General features: G+C 38.0%; 3 protein-coding genes across 3 annotated transcripts; 2 read left to right on the forward strand and 1 right to left on the reverse strand.

The window, feature by feature from the left end:
- Positions 1-1,375: 1,375 nt before the first annotated feature.
- On the reverse strand, positions 1,376-3,847 carry LOC144435584 (actin-1-like). The gene is made up of 5 exons (XM_078124171.1): positions 3,722-3,847; positions 3,146-3,385; positions 2,657-2,903; positions 1,876-2,067; positions 1,376-1,712 (listed from the first exon to the last, which is right to left on the reverse strand). Exons 1-5 carry the CDS (start codon positions 3,845-3,847, stop codon positions 1,387-1,389), a joined length of 1,131 nt encoding a protein of 376 aa, XP_077980297.1. The 3' UTR covers positions 1,376-1,386.
- A 2,967-nt stretch (positions 3,848-6,814) lies between these two features.
- LOC144435238 (actin-5-like) lies at positions 6,815-10,912 on the forward strand. The gene is made up of 5 exons (XM_078123820.1): positions 6,815-7,572; positions 8,202-8,435; positions 8,705-8,951; positions 9,504-9,689; positions 10,303-10,912. The coding sequence occupies exons 1-5, from the start codon at positions 7,417-7,419 to the stop codon at positions 10,629-10,631; spliced, it is 1,152 nt and encodes a 383-aa protein (XP_077979946.1). The 5' UTR covers positions 6,815-7,416; the 3' UTR covers positions 10,632-10,912.
- Positions 10,913-15,401: 4,489 nt separating this feature from the next.
- Positions 15,402-19,582, forward strand: LOC144435233 (actin, cytoplasmic-like). Its single transcript, XM_078123816.1, has 6 exons — positions 15,402-15,442; positions 15,605-15,788; positions 16,095-16,334; positions 16,603-16,849; positions 17,583-17,774; positions 18,334-19,582. Exons 2-6 carry the CDS (start codon positions 15,663-15,665, stop codon positions 18,657-18,659), a joined length of 1,131 nt encoding a protein of 376 aa, XP_077979942.1. The 5' UTR covers positions 15,402-15,442; positions 15,605-15,662; the 3' UTR covers positions 18,660-19,582.
- Positions 19,583-20,607: the final 1,025 nt, after the last annotated feature.

The following is a 20,607-nucleotide window of genomic DNA, read 5'->3' on the forward strand; positions in this document are numbered from 1 at the left end:
AGGGAAACCCTTACCCACTCGGCACCCCACTATGTCCCCTCTTACTTTGATCTCAGACCACTATTCTGTATAGTGGTTTGAGCTTTGATTCATCTTTTGACTCCTACCTTCCAATTTTACTTGCTACTTTTCAAATAAGTTACATCCATCTCATATTATACGAGGAAATTCAATTCGAGATGAAAACGGTATATCCGTCATATATGTATGTATGTGTATGTATGTATGTGTGTGTGTATGTATGTATGTATGTATGTATGTATGTATGTATGTATGTATGTATGTATGTATGTATGTATGTATAAATGTATGTATGTACGTCCGCAAGCACCTGTGTACGTATCATTGTATGTATGTATGTATGTATGTATGTATGTATGTATGTATGTATGTATGTATGTATGTATGTATGTATGTGTGTGTGTGTGTGTGTGTATGTATGTATGTATGTATGTATGTATGTATGTATGTATGTATGTATGTATGTATGTATGTATGCATGCATTTATGTATGTATGTATGTATGTATGTATGTATGTATGTATGTATGTATGTATGTATGTATGTATGTATGTATGTATCCATTCAACCGTGGCCTACCCGGCCATTCATTCATTCATTCATTCATTCATTCATTCATTCATTCATTCATTCATTCATTCATTCATTCATTCATTCATTCATCCATCCATCCATCCATCCGTTCATTTATTTAATATTCATTCATTTAAAGTATCTAATATGTACTAACTCTCAAACGCCACCGCAGTACTATTCTGTAAACCAAAGTTAATTAACTGTTTGACTACTGTGTGATATCGACGATAATAATAGGAAAGTAATGTTGTATTTAAAATAGATACGTTTGAGTGTCATGACTACATGCACCCAAATGATAAAAATTACGGTTAACATGTACAATATGGCTCAATAATTAATATTAATCAATAAAGTGACAACATATTGCTTGCAGTTATTTTCATAAACATATGTATACGTACTTCCCCATTCATCGGACACCTTTATTAGAAACCGTCAAATAAACAAGGTAGCGAAATAATCGTACAAAAAAATCATTCATCTTTATTGTACTAGATGTCAAATTGGATATCAATAATCTGAAGGAATAGAAAAGATGTGAGAATTTAACAACGACAAAAAAAGAAAAAGGTTGTTATATTACAAAGCTCATTAGTGGTCTGAGTATAAAGTAAATGAATTCCTTGGACTAACTAAGAACTTATGTTTGAGTATGCAGGCCTTAATTAAAAGTTTAAGTATATTGTCAAGCGATCAACACTTGCAACATTTGTAAATACAAATATGAAATGTTCTAAGTTGGTCCATCCAGCTCCCTTTGTAAATGTTATGATGATGTGTCTTTAATTAAAAACATTTTCTGTGAACGATACCAGGTCCCGATTCGTCGTATTCTTGTTTGCTGATCCACATCTGTTGGAAGGTTGAGAGTGAAGCTAAGATGGAGCCTCCGATCCATACAGAATATTTACGTTCTGGTGGGGCAATGATCTTGATCTTCATGGTACTTGGTGCCAACGAAGTCATTTCCTTTTGCAGTCTGTCAGCAAGGCCTGGATACATACTGGAACCACCTGACAACACGGTGTTAGCGTATAAATCTCTACGGATGTCGATGTCGCACTTCATAATACTGTTGTACAGGGTCTCGTGAACACCAGTATTTTCCATTCCTGTTAACAAATTTAAACAAAGTTGTTGACTTAAATTTGGAACCACATATTTACGAAGGAATTTTATAGCATTGAGTCGTAAGTGAAGTGATATTCTCCTCATAAAGTCACGTGATTGCTGCAATAATTATGGTTGATGATAAAAACAAAGACATTTCCTTACCCAATAACGCGGGTTGAAATAAAACTTCAGGTGTGCGGAACCTTTCGTTGCCAATGGTAATAACGTTGCCGTCTGGTAGTTCGTAACTTTTCTCCAATGATGAACTGCTGGCGGCGACTTGTAATTCACTCTCATAGTCTAAGGCTGTGTAACAGAGCTTCTCTTTGATGTCACGAACGATTTCTCTTTCGGCTGTAAAAATATATATTTTACATTTATATATAAAAATGATATCATATTTTGCTTGATATTTGTGTACTCTTAATTATCTGGTAGTTGTAAGAATTCAAACACTGCTGATCAGATGAATTAAATTCTACGGATTATATGAAAATTTTTATTTATGCCGTTAATGATTATAGGAGGAGTAACCAAAACCTTCAAATTTCTTGCGATCCTCACATTAAAGGAAAATATGCATCAAGTTTCATAATAATTGATGCAAGAGTGTTTGAGAAATATATCCAAAGACGGACACCACACAGACACAGACAAAACAAACAAACAAACAAACAAACAAACAAACAACGAACAAAGTTATGAGACCACCCTTCGTCACCGAGGGCAAGATGTGTTGAATAAACTCTCACTATTTTCCCATACGCACTGCTTGGTAAAAACAGCTGAACTTTGACCCATCCAACAAATGCGTATGCCATGATTGTTCTTGCATTGATAATTCTAAGAGTATACAAATAATAGTCCTATCTGGGTTTTTGAACTTGCTTATAGTGCCCAAAGTTAAGAGTTATCTTCAACAACACTATCACACTAAACTAACCTGTCGTAACGAAACTGTATCCCCTCTCACTTAGTATCCTCATCAGATAGTCAGTCAGATCACGGCCAGCCAAGTCTAGTCGAAGAATAGCATGTGGAAGAGAATAGCCTTCGTATATTGGTACAACGTGTGAAACACCGTCACCGCTATCCATCACAATACCAGTGGTACGACCAGATGAGTACAGAGACAGCACGGCTTGGATTGACACGTACATAGCTGGTGTGTTGAATGTTTCAAACATAATCTAGAAGAACGAGAAATGTAAACCGGTTCACAATGTTGTGGCAAATACTTTTGATATTTGAACGAACAACTTTAATATAACGGTATGTATTCTTTGACGATGCCAGATAAATAGAACACTTATAATTATATATGAAGCAAACACGGTATGAACTAAAATAGTTACAAGTCATATACGTCCGTTTTCAAAGCAGTTTCAGCCTCGGGGACTAAACGTTTCTGACGTCCAACCCAGTGACTCACCTGTGTCATCTTTTCTCTATTGGCTTTTGGGTTAAGCGGTGCTTCTGTCAGCAGAACTGGATGTTCCTCAGGTGCAACACGTAACTCGTTGTAGAATGTGTGATGCCAGATCTTTTCCATGTCATCCCAGTTTGTTACAATTCCATGTTCGATGGGATATTTTAGGGTAAGCATACCTCTTTTACTTTGCGCCTCGTCACCTACGTAACTGTCTTTGTTTCCCATACCGGCCATGATAATCTAGATAAAAAAAAGAAAATTGAAATGCTTTTATGCTTTCTTAATACCAGAGGACAAGGTGAAATGATCACGCTTCAATATGGAATGGGTGTGAGGAAAGAATTTACAAGTTTATTGACGCATAATACTAATCGGTAGAATCGTTCTAGACTCGACTTCGTTTACTCTAGGGCTTACGTTTTGAGTATTCTACTAAACACTGAGAATCCGTGATGCCTCTGAAATTATCCAGTGCATCACAGTCGGTGAAACTCCAGTCAAATAAATGTACACCAATAATCACATTAATGTTTCTTTCTTCTTCAAATATATAGATAAATAAACTCATCTACTGACCTGGTGTCTTGGCCTGCCAACTATAGATGGGAACACGGCACGGGGAGCGTCGTCACCGGCAAAACCAGCTTTACACATACCAGAACCATTGTCTACAACCAAAGCAGCGATATCTTCGTCCATCATGGTTGCAGTTTGTATTTAGTACTAGTATATCAGTTTTAGAATGTTGATATGGACTGGTAGAAGTATGAGAGGAAATACGTGTACAATGTTGGATTGGAGACGCTAATACAATCTGGCTGAACTATTAAAGTTGGGAAAAAATCGAGACAGTGATTTCTGATATGTGGATATACTGTCGGCCTTGTGAAATTCAGATAGATTGTGGTTGATCACACACACTGAGATACCGGTACAAATATTTCCGTCTGGTCGTTCGGAGTTGTCTCTTGCTGATGGTTTTTCGAAGTATGAGTAGTCGTATCCAAGTCACCTTCTTTTATACCTGCTGCCGCTTTTGATACTTCGATGATGTTAACTTTCAAACATGCAAGGTGATGAGTCATGACAATGACCTCATGTTATATTGTCTCCTATGTCACGTGACACCATGAATAATCATTACGTTCCACGCTGACGATGTTGTGATCGTTGTGGTGACACTTACAGTACATTTATAGGTCGAATTCATTTCTTGCAATGTTTTATGTGTAGTTAAGAATGCCTTATAAGGAAAAGCGTCAGTTAATATCTATAATTTATACATTAAATCTCGATTGCCATTGTCTTTCAATTTGACAACTGTTATAGTGACAGATCGTAGCAACCCACAAAATGTTTGATTTATTAAATGTGTGTATGTATGTATGTATGTATGTATGTATGTATGTATGTATGTATGTATGTATGTATGTATGTATGACGTTAAACCAAGCAGTTTGAGCGAAATCATGACACTGTATATATTATTCAGTTAGATTAATATTCCTTGCATTTTGCGCAACCCTCAGGTCACTCCATGTATTGTGTAGACAACAATTGGTTTTGGTCGTTTATACATCTAGATAAGGAATCCCTGATAAGAAATCGAGTATTATAAGTGCAAAATCATGGTATAGATACATGGTCTGTCACCGTAGCTACATGCCTGACATTCAACAGGTGGTCACGGCCTAAAGTTGACGGTGACGTACATACGGGGAACTTAACAGTGAGTCACCATAATGAAGGGGTCAGAGGTCACGACAGACAGGTAAACAGAGTATCTCTGTGTACTCTGCAGCTGGTCGTGTTTGGATTTGGATTTCGAAATCAGCGCAAATGGTATATTCACATCCTATAAAGAGAAAATGCGACATGTTTTATTTCAGGTGGACATTATATCTCCCTGGTTATATATATAAAATTATACATATGTATACATTTTTAAAAAAAAACTAGTTTATAGCATGTCATTTTATTCAGCATGACTCAACGGTCAACTATCCTTATCATACAGTGTAAAGTGGCGATTAATTGTGAACATGGTATTCTTTTGATTTTATGTATTTATGTATATACCTTATTTCATTTTAGTCCCTTGAAAGTCAAGGTCCTTTAGGAACCCCTTAAATTTTAATCTGTAAATGCTTTAATAAGCTAAGCATGGTTAGAGATGACTACTAACAACTTCATGAAAGGTCCAAGAGACGTATACAAACTAATGTTTTCAAAAACTGATGACCAGATACATACCGGAGCTATGACTTCAAGTTACTTAACAATGATTCATCCATTGTAACAATTGATCTTGTAGATGAAGGGAATATTCACTAGACGCTGTAGCACTGATGTCAGTAGTCACGCTGTGGCACTTTTTAACTTGAGAGTGCCATGTTTTATTATTGGTATTTTGTACGTACAACGTGCCTAGTTTACTGGGGGCAGAGAGGGGGGTTTATACCCCTCTTGGATTACTATTCACCAGGAAGTAAAAGCTCTAATTCACCATTCACCAGACTAATCGAGTGTCTCCAGATATCAATTCACGTTTACCAAATATGACATGTAGTTCACCATTCACCAGTAAATCGTGTGTACATTCACCAACATCAAACGTACAATTTTGTCATAGGGACCGGTCAGTTTCTCCAGCCTGGGGAGGGGTGGTGGCGGTGGATATTTCTATCGGGCTGACAAAAAGTCACTGACCCCCCTGTAAAACCAAAAAGGCTGACACTCTATGGCTTATTTCTAAAAAATGATGTCACCCCCCCCCATATCATATCCACTTGCCAAGTATTTCATCGTGACTCGCCGGGAAGGGGGGGGGGGGTTGCGACGATGATCAAGTGAGTCCCAACACAGACATAGCGTGAACAGCAAACGTTGACAATTAACTTCCCTATTAAAGTATGAACAATCTAAACTCTATCTAGTGTTGAAAACATACACAAAAACCTACCAATTACGTTTTAAAAACATATTTCCTTACCGCAAACATTCAAGTACTGTTTGCCATTGCAAATATATTACCGTATCACACACACACACACACACACACACACACACACACACACACACACACCTGCCCCTACGTAGCTATCCATCTGATAAAAGTTATAACTATGCAAAAGTATGATGATTTATTTCTGTATACTCTGTATATTTCTGTATATAAGTTCTAACTACTGTATACATGTATTTAGATTCACCTTTTATGTTTCCTCAATTATTTCATATGCGAAATCACAGGCACTCGAATCAATCTGTATGATTAAAAAAAATGTATGGTAAATATGACTATGACATATACATTTTAAAAATAAAATCATACAGTTGAGTGCGTGTGTGCGAAATGTATGACTAGTCAGTAATTACTTGGAATCAGTATAGCGCCACCACGTTCTTAGGTTTTATTACTACCCTTTAGGTTATAACAACACGCCGAGGAAACTATAATAATAGGTAATTATAATCTTATGCGTAATTTAACTAGGAAAATTGTGTGTCTCTGAAACTTACATCATAGACTGTAAATCACAGTGACAAACCAATGGAATACTATCAATATATACGACCATACCATATACAGTCCACTGGGGACAACCTTTGACCGATTACTTCCAGTCACGTGATTTAACTGTTGACCTCCCAATGGGCCCCGTCGTATTGACGGCATAACCACCTGTTGAATCTCACTTCGGCGTTCGCTGTTACCCTGCACAGAGATTGTGTTGCAATTGTATAAAAGAGTTACGTCATCGTTTGGCGAGTCTATGCTTTGAATCAAGACAAGGACAACGGCAAGTGTTCTTTGCAAATTACGCCATGTCACGGTACAAGACGAGAATATGGAGTAACCTGGGGTGTAACGCTCAAGGCTAGAGGAGACGTCAAAACACTTTCCCCAACACGCTGGTAAATTATAGACAGACTGTATTTACATATGGCTGATACTGTTTTGGAGAATTCCTTCATTTAGCTTGAATAACAGTTGGCAACGTAACTGTAGCTAGGTATAGTCGCTTTATAGTGCTCCAAATTATTGATTTGCCGCTTATAAAAGCCATATGTGTGGACAACGACGAGGTAGTTTAATAGTGTAACTTCTACGTGTAATGCAGTGTACATACAAAATAAGACGATGTCTGGTATTTTTATAGTCTTATCATAATAATATACAGATATGTTTTCAATATGTTTTTAATTCATTCAATATTACTATACAATACCGCTGTACTCTGTACGAGTCATCGGCACATCTCCTCAACATGTATGATTCGGCGACCGAAGACGAGCAGAACGCCATAGTCCTTGATAACGCCATAGTCCTTGATAACGGATCTGGTAGCATCAAAGCTGGTTTTGCCGGAGATGATTCGCCACAGGCGGTTATTCCAACCATGGTGGGATACCCGAGACATGAAGTGAGTTACGTACTATTGATATAGTCAGTAAGGTACGCCGTGACGTGGCGCCCTCACACATCGGTCGACTCCTCACATAGAGCACGCCGGTGAGGCCGGAACGACACAACGTATCTTACAGTTTACTATTGATATTTCTCAAAAAAAGCGTTTCAGTTCTCACGACTTAACGTAGTATATGTTTATGATATGGGTAGCAGACAAAATATGGGTACTTATAGCTGGGAGATCCAAGAATTCAGTATTCATGTGATATTTGGATACATATAGGCTATGATCGTTACTGTACATGTATTGCAATTCAGCATACTGAGGAATCTTCCTTGAAGAAACTATACTCAGACTACAGAATGTGTAACTCGAATGACAAATGATCAGTGTAATCGTAACGGAATATTTCAAAATTGGCCCTTCGTTTAGTGTGGTGGGGTGGGGTGGGGGTGGGGGAGTTTGAGGAGATGGGTGAAGGGAAAGATTATTGGAGAGGGGCCGCTGGAAAGTTTGAGGCAGTGAAGGAGTAGATAGACATGAGAGAAGAGAGAAGAGGAAGGTAGAGATATTATAATGTCGTTCATATCCATCATTCTACAATACCACGGTTTTTTTTTTTTTTTTTTTTTTTTTTACAGCGTTTTCAAAAGGGACTAGATAACCTCTATATCGGCGACACAGCTCAAGCCAAAAGAGAGTTTCTGTCGTTGCGGTATCCCATCGAACATGGCATTGTAACAAACTGGGATGACATGGAAAAGATTTGGCACTATACACTTGAAAAAGAATTACGTATACAACCTGAAAATTACAGGGTATTACTGACAGAACCAGCACTGAATCCTAAACTTAACAGAGAAAAAATGACTCAAGTAAGTTTGATTTTATGTGAATAAATTATATCGGTAGCTGCAATTAATCGTTGTTTGTGTGTCTTAGTTACTTGTCGGACAGGATAAGTAAAGTAAAGTATTGTGCATCTCATTCTGTCTTCGTACTCTGCTGTGATGTTCTTTATCTGTCTGCCAGCCAGAAGATAACACTCACTCTCCTATCTCTTTTTCTACCCTCCAATCTTTGTCACTCGTATTCATTTCGTCTTTCTATCTCTATTCATTATATCTTGTTCGATTCGTCGCAGGTGATGTTTGAATCATTTAATACACCAGGCATGTACGTGGCGATACAAGCTCTCTTATCCCTATATGCGTCCGGTCGAACCACTGGTGTCCTTCTAGAAAGTGGTGACTGCGTTACAAATGTCATACCAGTATATGATGGATATTGCCTACAACACGCTGTAAGTCGACTAGACTTGGCTGGTCGTGATCTCACTGACTATCTAGCAGACATGCTTTGCGAAAGAGGATACACCTTCGCCACCACAGGTTAGCTGCATAGATTACTACGATTTATTTAAGACTTTCTTTTAGCCATTCGGCCATTTCTAGAAGTGTTCAAACAATGAGAATGCACAGACTCCTTGATTCGTAATGATGGAGTTTCGGTTTTCCACAATTGTTTATAGAGCCAGTTCTTTACAACTATTAACATGTCATGCAGTCAATATGTTTACCGATAGAACCTACACGAAAAGGAGAGTCTATGGTTTACCTAACAGTTCTGATATCCACACACTTACACACACACATATAACTTTTACCTTGCCAACCACATCAGAAAACCCCCATAGGAAGTAGATTCGTCCGACCATCTTGTTACGCCAAAATGTCATTTGAACTAACAGATCCTGACAATTAGAACCAGTCGTCTAAACATTGCAAAACCTCCGAATTACGGGTTGCGAACGGCTAATTCCTTTAAGTATATGTATGTATGTATGTACATGTATGTATGTATGTATGTATGTATGTATGTATGTATGTATGTATGTATGTATGTATGTAATACATATTCTGACATTAATTATCGTATCCTAGCCGAGAGAGAAGTTGTCCGTGAAATCAAAGAGAGACTGTGTTATGTTGCCACAGACTATGATGCCGAATTACAAGTCGTCAACAAAAAGGTGGAGAGAAACTACGAACTACCAGACGGTACTGAAATCACTATTGGCAACGAGAGGTTCCGAACTACAGAGGCCATGTTCAAGCCTGCATTGTTAGGTTTGTTTTTAAATTTGTAATGATAAAAAGACGACAGACTGTTAGCTACACCGTGTCGCTCCACCCTCACTGGCCTCCTCTCCAGTGAGAGGGGTTGACCGATGTGTGAGGGTGCCCCGTCACGACTGCGTACCTTACAGACTAGAAAGACGGAGAGGCAACTGTTATATTTGATACACATATTTCATACAACAACACGGTCACGGTGGTCCACAAAGACAAAACCACCATGTGTACATTTTCTCTCTACTACTTTTTGGAAAAAATATTATTCACTCATTTAATTGAATTTCGCGCCTAAAATTAAAAGTTACACAAAAATGAGCAAAGTCAACACCATGCAATATTTGCATATGATATGAAACAGTCCATGAATAAAAAAAAATCGAGGCGGAGGGAAGGTGGATGCTGAAGCACGCTACATATAAAATCGTGCCCTTTTTAACAAAATGTATTATAACTTTTTTAATAGATAATATTCACATGACGTCACAATTATAATACTATCTATACCCACTATGAACACTTCTAAATAACATCATTTAAAATAAGTAAAACGTGAAATATATGTGAAATCCAATGTCACATATTCACTTTTTATTTCAATTTTAAGGACTTAAAGAACCTGGTATTCATGAAATGATGTACAGGACTATCATGAAGTGTGACGTAGACTTGAGAAGGGATCTCTATTATAACTGCATACTAAGTGGTGGGAATACAATGTATGTAGATATCCCTGAAAGAATGAGAAGAGAAATAAAGGCACTTGTACCAGATACCAACTTGATGGTCAAAGTTAGAACGTCACCAGAACGGAAAGCTAGTGTTTGGATCGGCGGTTCTATTCTGGCTTCGCTGGCGACATTTCAACAAATGTGGATTACCAAACAAGAATACGAAGAATGTGGTCCGACCGTTGTACATAGGAAATGTTTTTAATGATCCGAACAAAATACGCACAATTTATGTGACGATGCCACATGATGAGAGACAAATGGCCAACAAAACTGTTAGATTCTATATGTTAATTCGCCAGGGTCATCACAAACCGTGACTAAGACACTCGCTCTTCAATATATACTATGGATCTGACCGTACAGCCAACTTGATCAAATTGAACACAAATTTATTAAAAGAAACCATAAGTGTAAGGGAAAAAGATGCAGTCTCGGTATGTCGACATGTCTTGCATTAACACAGCGTTTGTTGTACACGCAGTCTGACCATAGATTAATGGGAGAGGGGAGGGAGGGAGGAGGGAGGGAGGAAACTGGGTAGCGAGGGATTTACTTGAAACTTTTCCTCAATGTTTTAATCCCGCAATTCAACGTTTCATTATGACAACAACACCTACTTCACTAATCACAAAACTAGTCTACCTGTGCACTTGAGAACGGCTATCGCTACACTATTCCGCTATCCTAACTCATAGCTAGGCTATCACAAAACAGACAGGACAGACTATCTAAAATATTACTTGTGGAAAGGTCAAGCTATAGCCGTTATCAAGTCATGGATGTCTCACTAATACATCCATGTTCAAGTCTACAGGTAGGCTACCATGCAATGATAAACACAGTTATCTAATAATAATAATAATAATCTTTATTTGTCCAAATAAATTCGGAAATTTGTTGAATGGTCGCCGCAGAGCAGCGCCTAGTGCCCTAGTGTTGAAGAAGCAGGAGGAAACCGGAGTGCCCGGGGAAAACCTGCGTTGTTCGGCAGGGTCAAACTGAGCATCACCCTTCTTACATGCAGACCTAGTTAAATTTTAAATCAAACCCAGCTAACACCAGGCGGGTTCGAACCCAGACTGCAGAGGTAAGAGGCGTACGAGCTAACCGCTCGGCCACCGACAACCCTAAGTTGCTGTATAGAGTACGATACAAGCCCTTACCTACGGCAGTATACTGCGTGCGTCTCTAGGCCTTACGTTTACGGACGAAGGTACACTGTGTACGTCTCTAGGCCTTACGGACGACGGTGCAAGTCTTACCTAATAATACATGCAATAATATTTTGTCGAAATGCCATTCTTGACAACATAACAAATGGAATGTGATCACGACACAGTCACATCCTGAAAGTAAATTTTCTATTTATCCTCAAGGAAAGCCATCAATCAGGTTTGAGTTTTTCTGAATTTGAGTGAACACACTAGGCCAACGAAATATCTGAACAGTAGGAATAAATACATTAAACTAATCTAACAAATGACGTAATGAAGTTGTCTCGGACAAACAGTGTCATGATGAATCTAATGCCAAGATCGACTCACCTCCATATAAGGTAATACCATACGAGATCAAAATAGTTAATTTCAAACCGTGAACACCTTTGATGAAAACACTGTGCAGAGATATTTGCATAAATTAACATGATTTATACAAGAGTATGGGCAGCACGTGTTTGCTGTTTAGATATGTAAATAGATCAGGACTAAAGGTCACCGTTATCGATAAATCATTTGACTATCCGTCAGTTGCCTTATTTGGTTTTTCTGTTTGGTTTTAAATACCCAGGCGGCAGATTTCTAAACCCACTTAGTATTTTGTAATATCAAAGTTTCTTTGTATGACTAATGACATACCATTATTAGTAATTCATAGTGTCAATAATTACAATAGCCTCCATGTTGGTTTTTCCGTCTATCAAAATTACATAAAATCTACCAGACTGACTGAGTGCACTTTCCTGATATTTCTACTGCATAGACCCGTATAAAGTCCGAGTTTTAGACTCACTCACAAGACGAGTGCGAATTTGGGGGGGGGGGGTTCCTGGAGTAATGACTCGAAAAGTCGGGGACGATTACTCACACGGAGCCCGCAGGTGCTATGTTTTCCGGGCCTGGGTGACTCTGGGATAGCATGTGGACTGACAGGGAAAGCCTCGACAGTACAGTTCCACAGCAACGTGGTATAGAGCGCGCAACATAGCCCTGTCACATAGTCCCAAACCCGAAAGGATATCTGTAGCATTTGTGTTTGTTTGTTTGTGTGTATTTGTCTGCATAACAGTAAATCGCTGGGAGCCGCTTGAATTCCCAGCACAAAAATTTATTTTTAAAAAGCCGATATAACTATTATTTTGTGTCGTGTTCTGCCAAGTGCTCATGTCGGCTTGGCATCAACTTCTTGAGAATTCCTAACCTTTAAATTTTTGGCGCGTAAATATTTTGTGCTGATGCAGTGATGGTCGTTATTTTCAGTTCATGGCCGAATGGAGGAATCGAGAAAATGCACGTGTCCCCATTTATTTGATATCCAATCCATACCAGACGTAACATTAACACTGTCCATAAATATCACAAAAGAGAAATTTACAGCGATATTAAAAAACAGACAACACACAGTGTGTGACATATCATATTGACAGCATTTCTGACCTCGTTCTGAACTTGAATTTAAATATGTAGATTACCATCATCGATTCATGTTGGTGAATTTTTGCACTACCATAAATGGATAGAACAGATACCTCAGAAAGCTGTTTACAACCAGAGATAGATAGTTGGCGATAGGTAGCTGTTTACAAACCGAGACAAGTAGTTGGTGATCGTATGCTTTGTAAAAAAAATAACAAAGTTATGCAAATGTACGTTAAGTATGACCAAATATGGCAACAAGAAATGGAACTACAGTAGACAGGCAACGACATATGGAATCATACACCGGCCATGGACACTTTAAGTATAACGGGGGACGGGGCAGGCAGGGAGGGTTGGGTAAAAGTTGATCGGAAAATAATCGACGTTGCATAAAAATGGATAATCTAAAAATGCAAATGTGTATCAGATTAAAAATGATGACATTTTATGAAATTAGTCTTTAATAATTTGCACTTACAAGATTATTAAATATAGTAACATAATCGCTTTTTACCAAATTTGACACGTCGCCACAGATGTTCTTTTAGTCTGATCGTACGGCGCAGGTTTGGGACTCGATGACTAATGTAAGACACAATAGAACTTACCTTACCGTCTTAATATGCGAATAACACAATTCATACTACAAACCGAAATCCATTCGAATTATGTCAGTCTTGTAACGCCTAAAGACTTGGCTCTGCGCCAACGGTTCTATCAAGTTCATGACAATCGTAAATTTAAACTCCTTTAAATTTATTTTTTAGGTATTTCATTTTAAGTCTTATAATAAGTAATTAAAAAGTTGAACGCTGAGATCTGAAACTTTTTAAATGAACAATAACACTTTAATGTCGAGTTGATAACGTAAAGAACAAAACATGTTACGTAACATATGAATGAGACTTTAAACCAAGGTCCGCAAGGTATTATGGATCATAATAGAGAAAGTCACGTGTCACGAATTTACGTTTTTGTAAATACCGCTATGTTCATCATTATTTGGCAATATCAGAAAGACCATCTCACAATACAATGCCACAAGGGTACTGACAAAGTACAGAGACAAATAGTCATGTTCACCTTTGTAGAGACTTCATTGGTGCATGGTGCTCGTCTATCTCCATTGCGGAATGACACCATTTTACATTGATTCCCGAAAGTCAATTAAAGTCGAAACGCGTTGTGATAACTACAGGGAAAGCCACATTAAAATATACTTATTCGCCATACCGTGTACCGCAGAGTACCACTGAGAGCCCGACCAGCAAACCAACTTGAACAAACACAGGTAAACGCAGTACTGTTCTGATAACCTGTAGAAGATGACCTTTGACCTCAATCATGATGACTCATTGTAGTTGCCCGTATGTCATCGTCTAATTTAGACTCTGACCACTTGTTGATATCACTTCTAAGGTGTCTCTTACACACCCAGCAATATTAGATACGTTCAATGAACATATGTACTTGACTTGATAGAATCCAGCAAATAAGTGGCATCTGACAAACAAAATCACTTCAATAGAAAAATCAAGTTTTAAAGTATGAAGCAGGTATTTGGCGAATGCATTGTAATTTACGTGACACACAAGACCATTGGTGATTGCACAACTACTCTGCAGTTTCACATACATGTAGTGCACCATTGACACGCGTACGTGTGGTTAGAAATATCACAGGAAAATTTACAAAGTGTAAATTTATATAAATAAGCGTAAAGCAACTTATAATTATTCTGATGAGAAAAAACAATCATCTCTCACATGCATTTCAGATCAGCAGAACAATCTGTACACTTGAATATGACACAGTCTGAACTACAGCTACAGTGTGAAATATCGGCCACAGTTGCTTTCATTCGGAATAAATTTACTTACTGTAAGACACGACCGTGGTGAACAAAAAAGTTCAATTTCCAAACAATAGAATGAGACCTGTAAACTCCAATATTTTGGTGCTTCAATACCAAATATGGTAAAGACATTTGCACAACTCGCGCGGTCCGACATACACACAAACATTGCATTACTTGTTGTGAAATAAAACCCTGGGAATAAATTAACAAAAGTTCTACCAGATCAATATAGTGATCATTATTTTTTCCTAATATGGTAACATCACCCTTGTCTATCCTCGCATGCACACAAGCGGGTATTGGAAAAGGTGTAAACAAGCCATCCAATTTGGCGCATTATTCATGAGGTCACGTGACTAAAGAGCGCTCACATGAGTCATTATCCTTCGTGTTTTAAAGTCACCATCATCGATAGAAAAAAAAGAGCCATGGGTATAAAAGTAGGCGATTTCGATACGGTGTTTCATTCCCTTGAAGGTACAACAGCAAGAGACCACTCTGAACAAGAAACACTATTTGGTGAGTATCTCAGTCCGTTGTCAATGCTATTGACTAGTGTATGTGGCATCACGCTACAGTGTATGCGATTTCAAATAACATGGTGTGTAGTGTCTTTTTAAATAACTATTTCATATCATTGCTTACTTTTATCTATATCTATATATTTGATTCCCTTCACAGTACTACAGCATTTTAAGTTGATTACCACATTTCTGTTACTACCACACGAACTGCAATCATGATGGACGAAGATGTCGCTGCTTTGGTTGTGGACAATGGTTCCGGTATGTGTAAGGCTGGTTTTGCCGGTGATGATGCTCCCCGTGCAGTGTTCCCATCCGTTGTTGGCAGGCCGAGATACCAGGTTAGTTACGTACTTGCATGTAATACGATCAGTTATCTTCAAAATACTAATATATACATTATGTTCGAACCAGCCGTGTTAATTTCTCAGTCAATTGCCTTGTATAGAATTCACTAAAGGAAATGAATTGAATTGTTTTGGTGGTGGTGGTGGTGGTGGGTGGGGGGGGGGTTGCGATTGTAATAGTTTATAATTTGGTCCGTGCATTTGTAATCTTGAAATCTTCATGTCGTACAGCAATAGCATATTCCCATCCGCTTCGTCGTCCCAAAATTTTTAACAAATCCTTTTTATGTTTTGTTCTAGACTGCAATGGTCGGTATGGGAAACAAAGACAGTTTCATCGGTGACGAAGCACAAAGCAAGAGAGGTATGCTCAGCCTCCGTTATCCCATCGAACATGGAATTGTAACAAACTGGGATGACATGGAAAAGATCTGGCATCACACATTCTACAACGAGTTACGTGTTGCACCTGAAGAACATCCAGTTCTGCTGACAGAAGCACCGCTTAACCCAAAAGTCAATAGAGAAAAGATGACACAGGTGAGTCACTGGGTTGGACGTCAGAAACTTTTAGTCTTACGCACCAGAAACCTGCTTTAAAGTGACTATCAACAAAACCTGAAGTAGATGACTTGTCACTGGTAGTTAAGTTCATACCGTGTTTGCTTCACATATATAAATATAATAAGTGTTCTATTTATCTGGCATCGTCATAGAATACACGATTTGTATATTCAATTTGTTGGTTCTAAAGTCAAAAGTATTTCCCACAACATTGTGAACCGGTTTACATTTCTCGTTCTTCTAGATTATGTTTGAAACATTCAACACACCAGCTATGTACGTGTCAATCCAAGCCGTGCTGTCTCTGTACTCATCTGGTCGTACCACTGGTATTGTGATGGATAGCGGTGACGGTGTTTCACACGTTGTACCAATATACGAAGGTTATTCTCTTCCACATGCTATACTTCGACTAGACTTGGCTGGTCGTGATTTGACTGACTATCTGATGAGGATACTAAGTGAGAGGGGATACAGTTTTGTCACCTCAGGTCAGTGGATATTTGAATATAGTATAGATCTAATTCAAGTTTAGCAAATTGACAGAAACATCGGTAAATACCATGATTACATGTACAACTAAATACTGAAAATAACAGTTTCACTGAGTTTTAGTTATCAACCTAAAAAAAATTATGACGTTAGATTAAAGATTTTTTTTTTTGAAATGGAAAACTTTCAACTTTTTTCCTTTGAAATAATCTGAAATACGTTCATCTTAAATGATCAGTGTTTGAATTCTTAACTTAAAGGGACACAAGCTGAGTTAACACGTGTTTGGGCGTAGGTTTATGATGCATATGTATAAGGTACTTGAAGTATTGTACTTACTGGAGCACATTCAGCTACCACTTGCAATTAACTGGACTCAAACTCCGTATTTAGATTTAATTCATAAACATCCGATGACATAATTTATCATACGTATCAAAATGTCCATGACATCCCTCCTGTGCAATCAACTGTTTTAACAATGCCATAAGACAATTGTAATGTCATGGAAAACATGCTTCGACATTTAAATCGCTTTTGAAAGAGGTTATGTTGAGTACTTCCACTTGAGTAAAAAGTTTATATGAACTCAACTTGTGCCAATTTAAGCTAATTTGGAACTTTTTTTTCATAATACACATATACCATACACTTTATGCCGAAATATGTTCCCTTTTTTTTTTTACATCATTTGTATATATATATATAAATGTAACATATATTTTTTTACAGCTGAAAGAGAAATCGTTCGTGACATCAAAGAGAAGCTCTGTTACACAGCCTTAGACTATGAGAGTGAATTACAAGTCGCCGCCAGCAGTTCATCATTGGAGAAAAGTTACGAACTACCAGACGGCACCGTCATCACCATTGGAAACGAGAGGTTCCGTATACCTGAGGTTTTATTTCAACCATCCGTAGTAGGTAAGTAAAAGTATATTGTGCGGCTTGGGATTATGTGTCGTGCATTTATTATCTTCGGGGAGGAGGGGTGGGACTGTGGATATAATGGTACGAGGGGGGGGGGGGGCTCCTCTGAGACCTTCAAACCAAGACTGTTCCCATACCAAAAATCCAAAAAAAGAGACGCTTTCTCACACCAACTGTATCGCATAAAATAAATACCGTGGATTGCTTTGAAGACCTAATCGACAGGCTTTGTCACACTGTCCGTTTCCTTGTCATACCGCTTGGTGGCGTAGTGGCGATAACATGATTATAAATGTGATGAAGTTGATACACCCATTCGTCTCTGTTGATGGTGGATGCCCCTTGTCTTCTGATGTGGATGGATACCAAGCAGTATGACAAGCAAACGGACAGTTTGACAAAGCCGTTCGACTAGGTCAGGCGAAACGTTACTTGCAGGAAACTAGAATGCTTTGGTCGTGCCAAAAGAACCGTTATAGTACTATGTTTAATTTTACCTACCTGATGAACATTTTCAATTGTGACTAATCGGTTGTACTATTCAATATAACAGGTATGGAAAATACTGGTGTTCACGAGACCCTGTACAACAGTATTATGAAGTGCGACATCGACATCCGTAGAGATCTATACGCTAACACCGTGTTGTCAGGTGGTTCCAGTATGTATCCAGGCCTTGCTGACAGACTGCAAAAGGAAATGACTTCTTTGGCACCTAGTGCCATGAAGATCAAGATCATTGCCGCACCTGAACGTAAATACTCTGTATGGATCGGAGGCTCCATCTTAGCTTCACTCTCAACCTTCCAACAGATGTGGGTCAGCAAACAAGAGTACGACGAATCGGGACCTGGCATCGTTCACAGAAAATGTTTCTAAGGCAACTGAACTTTTTTCTTACCATTCTTTCGAACTTTATGAAGGATACTAATAATACTACATTATGTATATATTTAATGCAGTAAAAGAGGAAATGCATGCTAAACCTATAAAAAAAACTACAACAGTTTTCGCAAGTTCATTCTTTATAAACATACTTTTTAAATGTTGATTACATAGAGAACAAGTAAAAATGAACCAGTGACTTTGTGATGTATGACATAATTGGCACGATTCACAGCGTTCGTTGTCAAGGCAACAGGTTTGATACATATATTGGTTGTCAAGATAGTTGATCTAGTAAATCAGATTCATTTACATTAGAAGTATTATTTTAATTGTGATGTTCATATTTTTATCCTAGGATTTAAAAACCATTGACTGCAAATGAGATACGTCCACACATTGTACATACAACGTGCCTCTCGAAAGTTAATTTCATCAATTCATGCACTTATATATACCAGACGCGCACGCTTGCAATATTTCGATGACTGACGACCATCTTCATCTGGGAATGAGGTCATGAGCCATAAAAAGTCATGACCTCAAGCCTAAGGTGTTGAAAGTGTTAGAACCGGTTCCTCCGAGTCTCTCTCCGCCATAACTGTCGGTAAAGGTCCCCTAGAGAGGATCGGATCCATGATAAATTCTACTTTTTCCCCTCAATTTGATATGTATGGACTTTTCACCTGAGGCTTTCACCTGAGTTTTGGTCATGGCTTCAATCCCAGTTGAAGATGGATGTCAGTCGTCGAAATTTTCGAAATATGAGATGTTTTTTTTTTTAAATTGTTAGAATTATACAGTGAATGAAATTATTCAAATATATGCAACTGCTGAGTTTTACTGTCATATTGTTCAAAAACAGAACGAGGGACATGACTTTATTGAAACTAAGTCGAATGGACTGTTTTTACACTTAGTGAAATTTTGATTTTCAAATAAAGAATATTTATATGTACAAATATTATCTGCGTCTATGAATATTATGACCAAGCTATATTAGAGGAATGATAAACATACATACGGATTGCCATAACTCCAATTTCCAAGTTATGATTTATGTGTCCAAGAATATTAATGATAACATAACTGGAAACACAATAACCTTTAATACAGGATTATCGGAAAGGACACGATTCGATAGCAATCTAGTTTGACACAGTCCTTTGGAGTGGTTTGTCTCATAACCCTCAAACGGTTTTCAGTCTGTTGTTCATTTCCAATATTTGTGAAGGAAATTGTGTTCATGCACTTTGTAACGAAGTCGACTTCAACTCTTCCATAGATTCTCACTAGAATGCTACTTGGATCTTACTATCGTCAACACTCTCGACACAGCACAACTATACATAGACACTTGCACAGAACTTCTCAGAGAAGGAGATGTAGCTTTATTGAGCTCTCTTAGCTCCCAAACCAATTTAAATCTGCTAGAACTTACAGATCACAAGTCAATTATATCCTACCCCATTTCCCATAAATCATCTGTGCTCCAGCCCGCTACACGTCATTGGATAAAAGCAGTCACATGAACCTACATTGAACCATAATAGGGAGTTTGCAATCCAGACTGAGCATGTTGAGACGCAAAGGACTATGGGATTATCTGAGGTTATCGTATTACCTAATCTGGAGCTACCGATAAAATAAACCTCCCACACTGGTCAAGGTGACTATGAATTGATTATTTGTGGTTACAAACAATATAACAATATTGTTCAAAGTACTAATTGAGAAGCATTTATTATCACATTTCCCATTATGCAACATTCAACATGGCGGGTTTGCAAGTTCCCTATTGGCCAAAGATATGGGATTATGCAAATCCACTATCAAATTAATGCCCTGTTTGGCTTGTTCCAAGTGTAAAGAGAGTTATATGTTTCCACACCTGCATCCATTTACTAAACAATAGACTAAATTAATGCCCTGTTTATATCTG

This window comes from Glandiceps talaboti, chromosome 5 (assembly GCF_964340395.1).
Source record: "Glandiceps talaboti chromosome 5, keGlaTala1.1, whole genome shotgun sequence".
Taxonomy (NCBI): Eukaryota; Metazoa; Hemichordata; class Enteropneusta; family Spengelidae; genus Glandiceps; species Glandiceps talaboti.

Excerpts from the sequence above, each read along its gene's own strand:
- LOC144435584 (XM_078124171.1), bottom strand. The coding sequence starts at position 3,847 with ATGATGGACGAAGATATCGCTGCTTTGGTTGTAGACAATGGTTCTGGT. Across the intron at positions 3,386-3,721 it reads TTGGCAGGCCAAGACACCAG|ATTATCATGGCCGGTATGGG; the intron begins GTCAGTAGATGA and ends TTTTTTATCTAG. Across the intron at positions 2,904-3,145 it reads ATAGAGAAAAGATGACACAG|ATTATGTTTGAAACATTCAA; the intron begins GTGAGTCACTGG and ends TCGTTCTTCTAG.
- LOC144435233 (XM_078123816.1), top strand. The coding sequence starts at position 15,663 with ATGATGGACGAAGATGTCGCTGCTTTGGTTGTGGACAATGGTTCCGGT. Across the intron at positions 16,335-16,602 it reads ATAGAGAAAAGATGACACAG|ATTATGTTTGAAACATTCAA; the intron begins GTGAGTCACTGG and ends TCGTTCTTCTAG. Across the intron at positions 17,775-18,333 it reads ATTTCAACCATCCGTAGTAG|GTATGGAAAATACTGGTGTT; the intron begins GTAAGTAAAAGT and ends TCAATATAACAG.
- LOC144435238 (XM_078123820.1), top strand. The coding sequence starts at position 7,417 with ATGTATGATTCGGCGACCGAAGACGAGCAGAACGCCATAGTCCTTGAT. Across the intron at positions 8,436-8,704 it reads ACAGAGAAAAAATGACTCAA|GTGATGTTTGAATCATTTAA; the intron begins GTAAGTTTGATT and ends GATTCGTCGCAG. Across the intron at positions 8,952-9,503 it reads ATACACCTTCGCCACCACAG|CCGAGAGAGAAGTTGTCCGT; the intron begins GTTAGCTGCATA and ends ATCGTATCCTAG.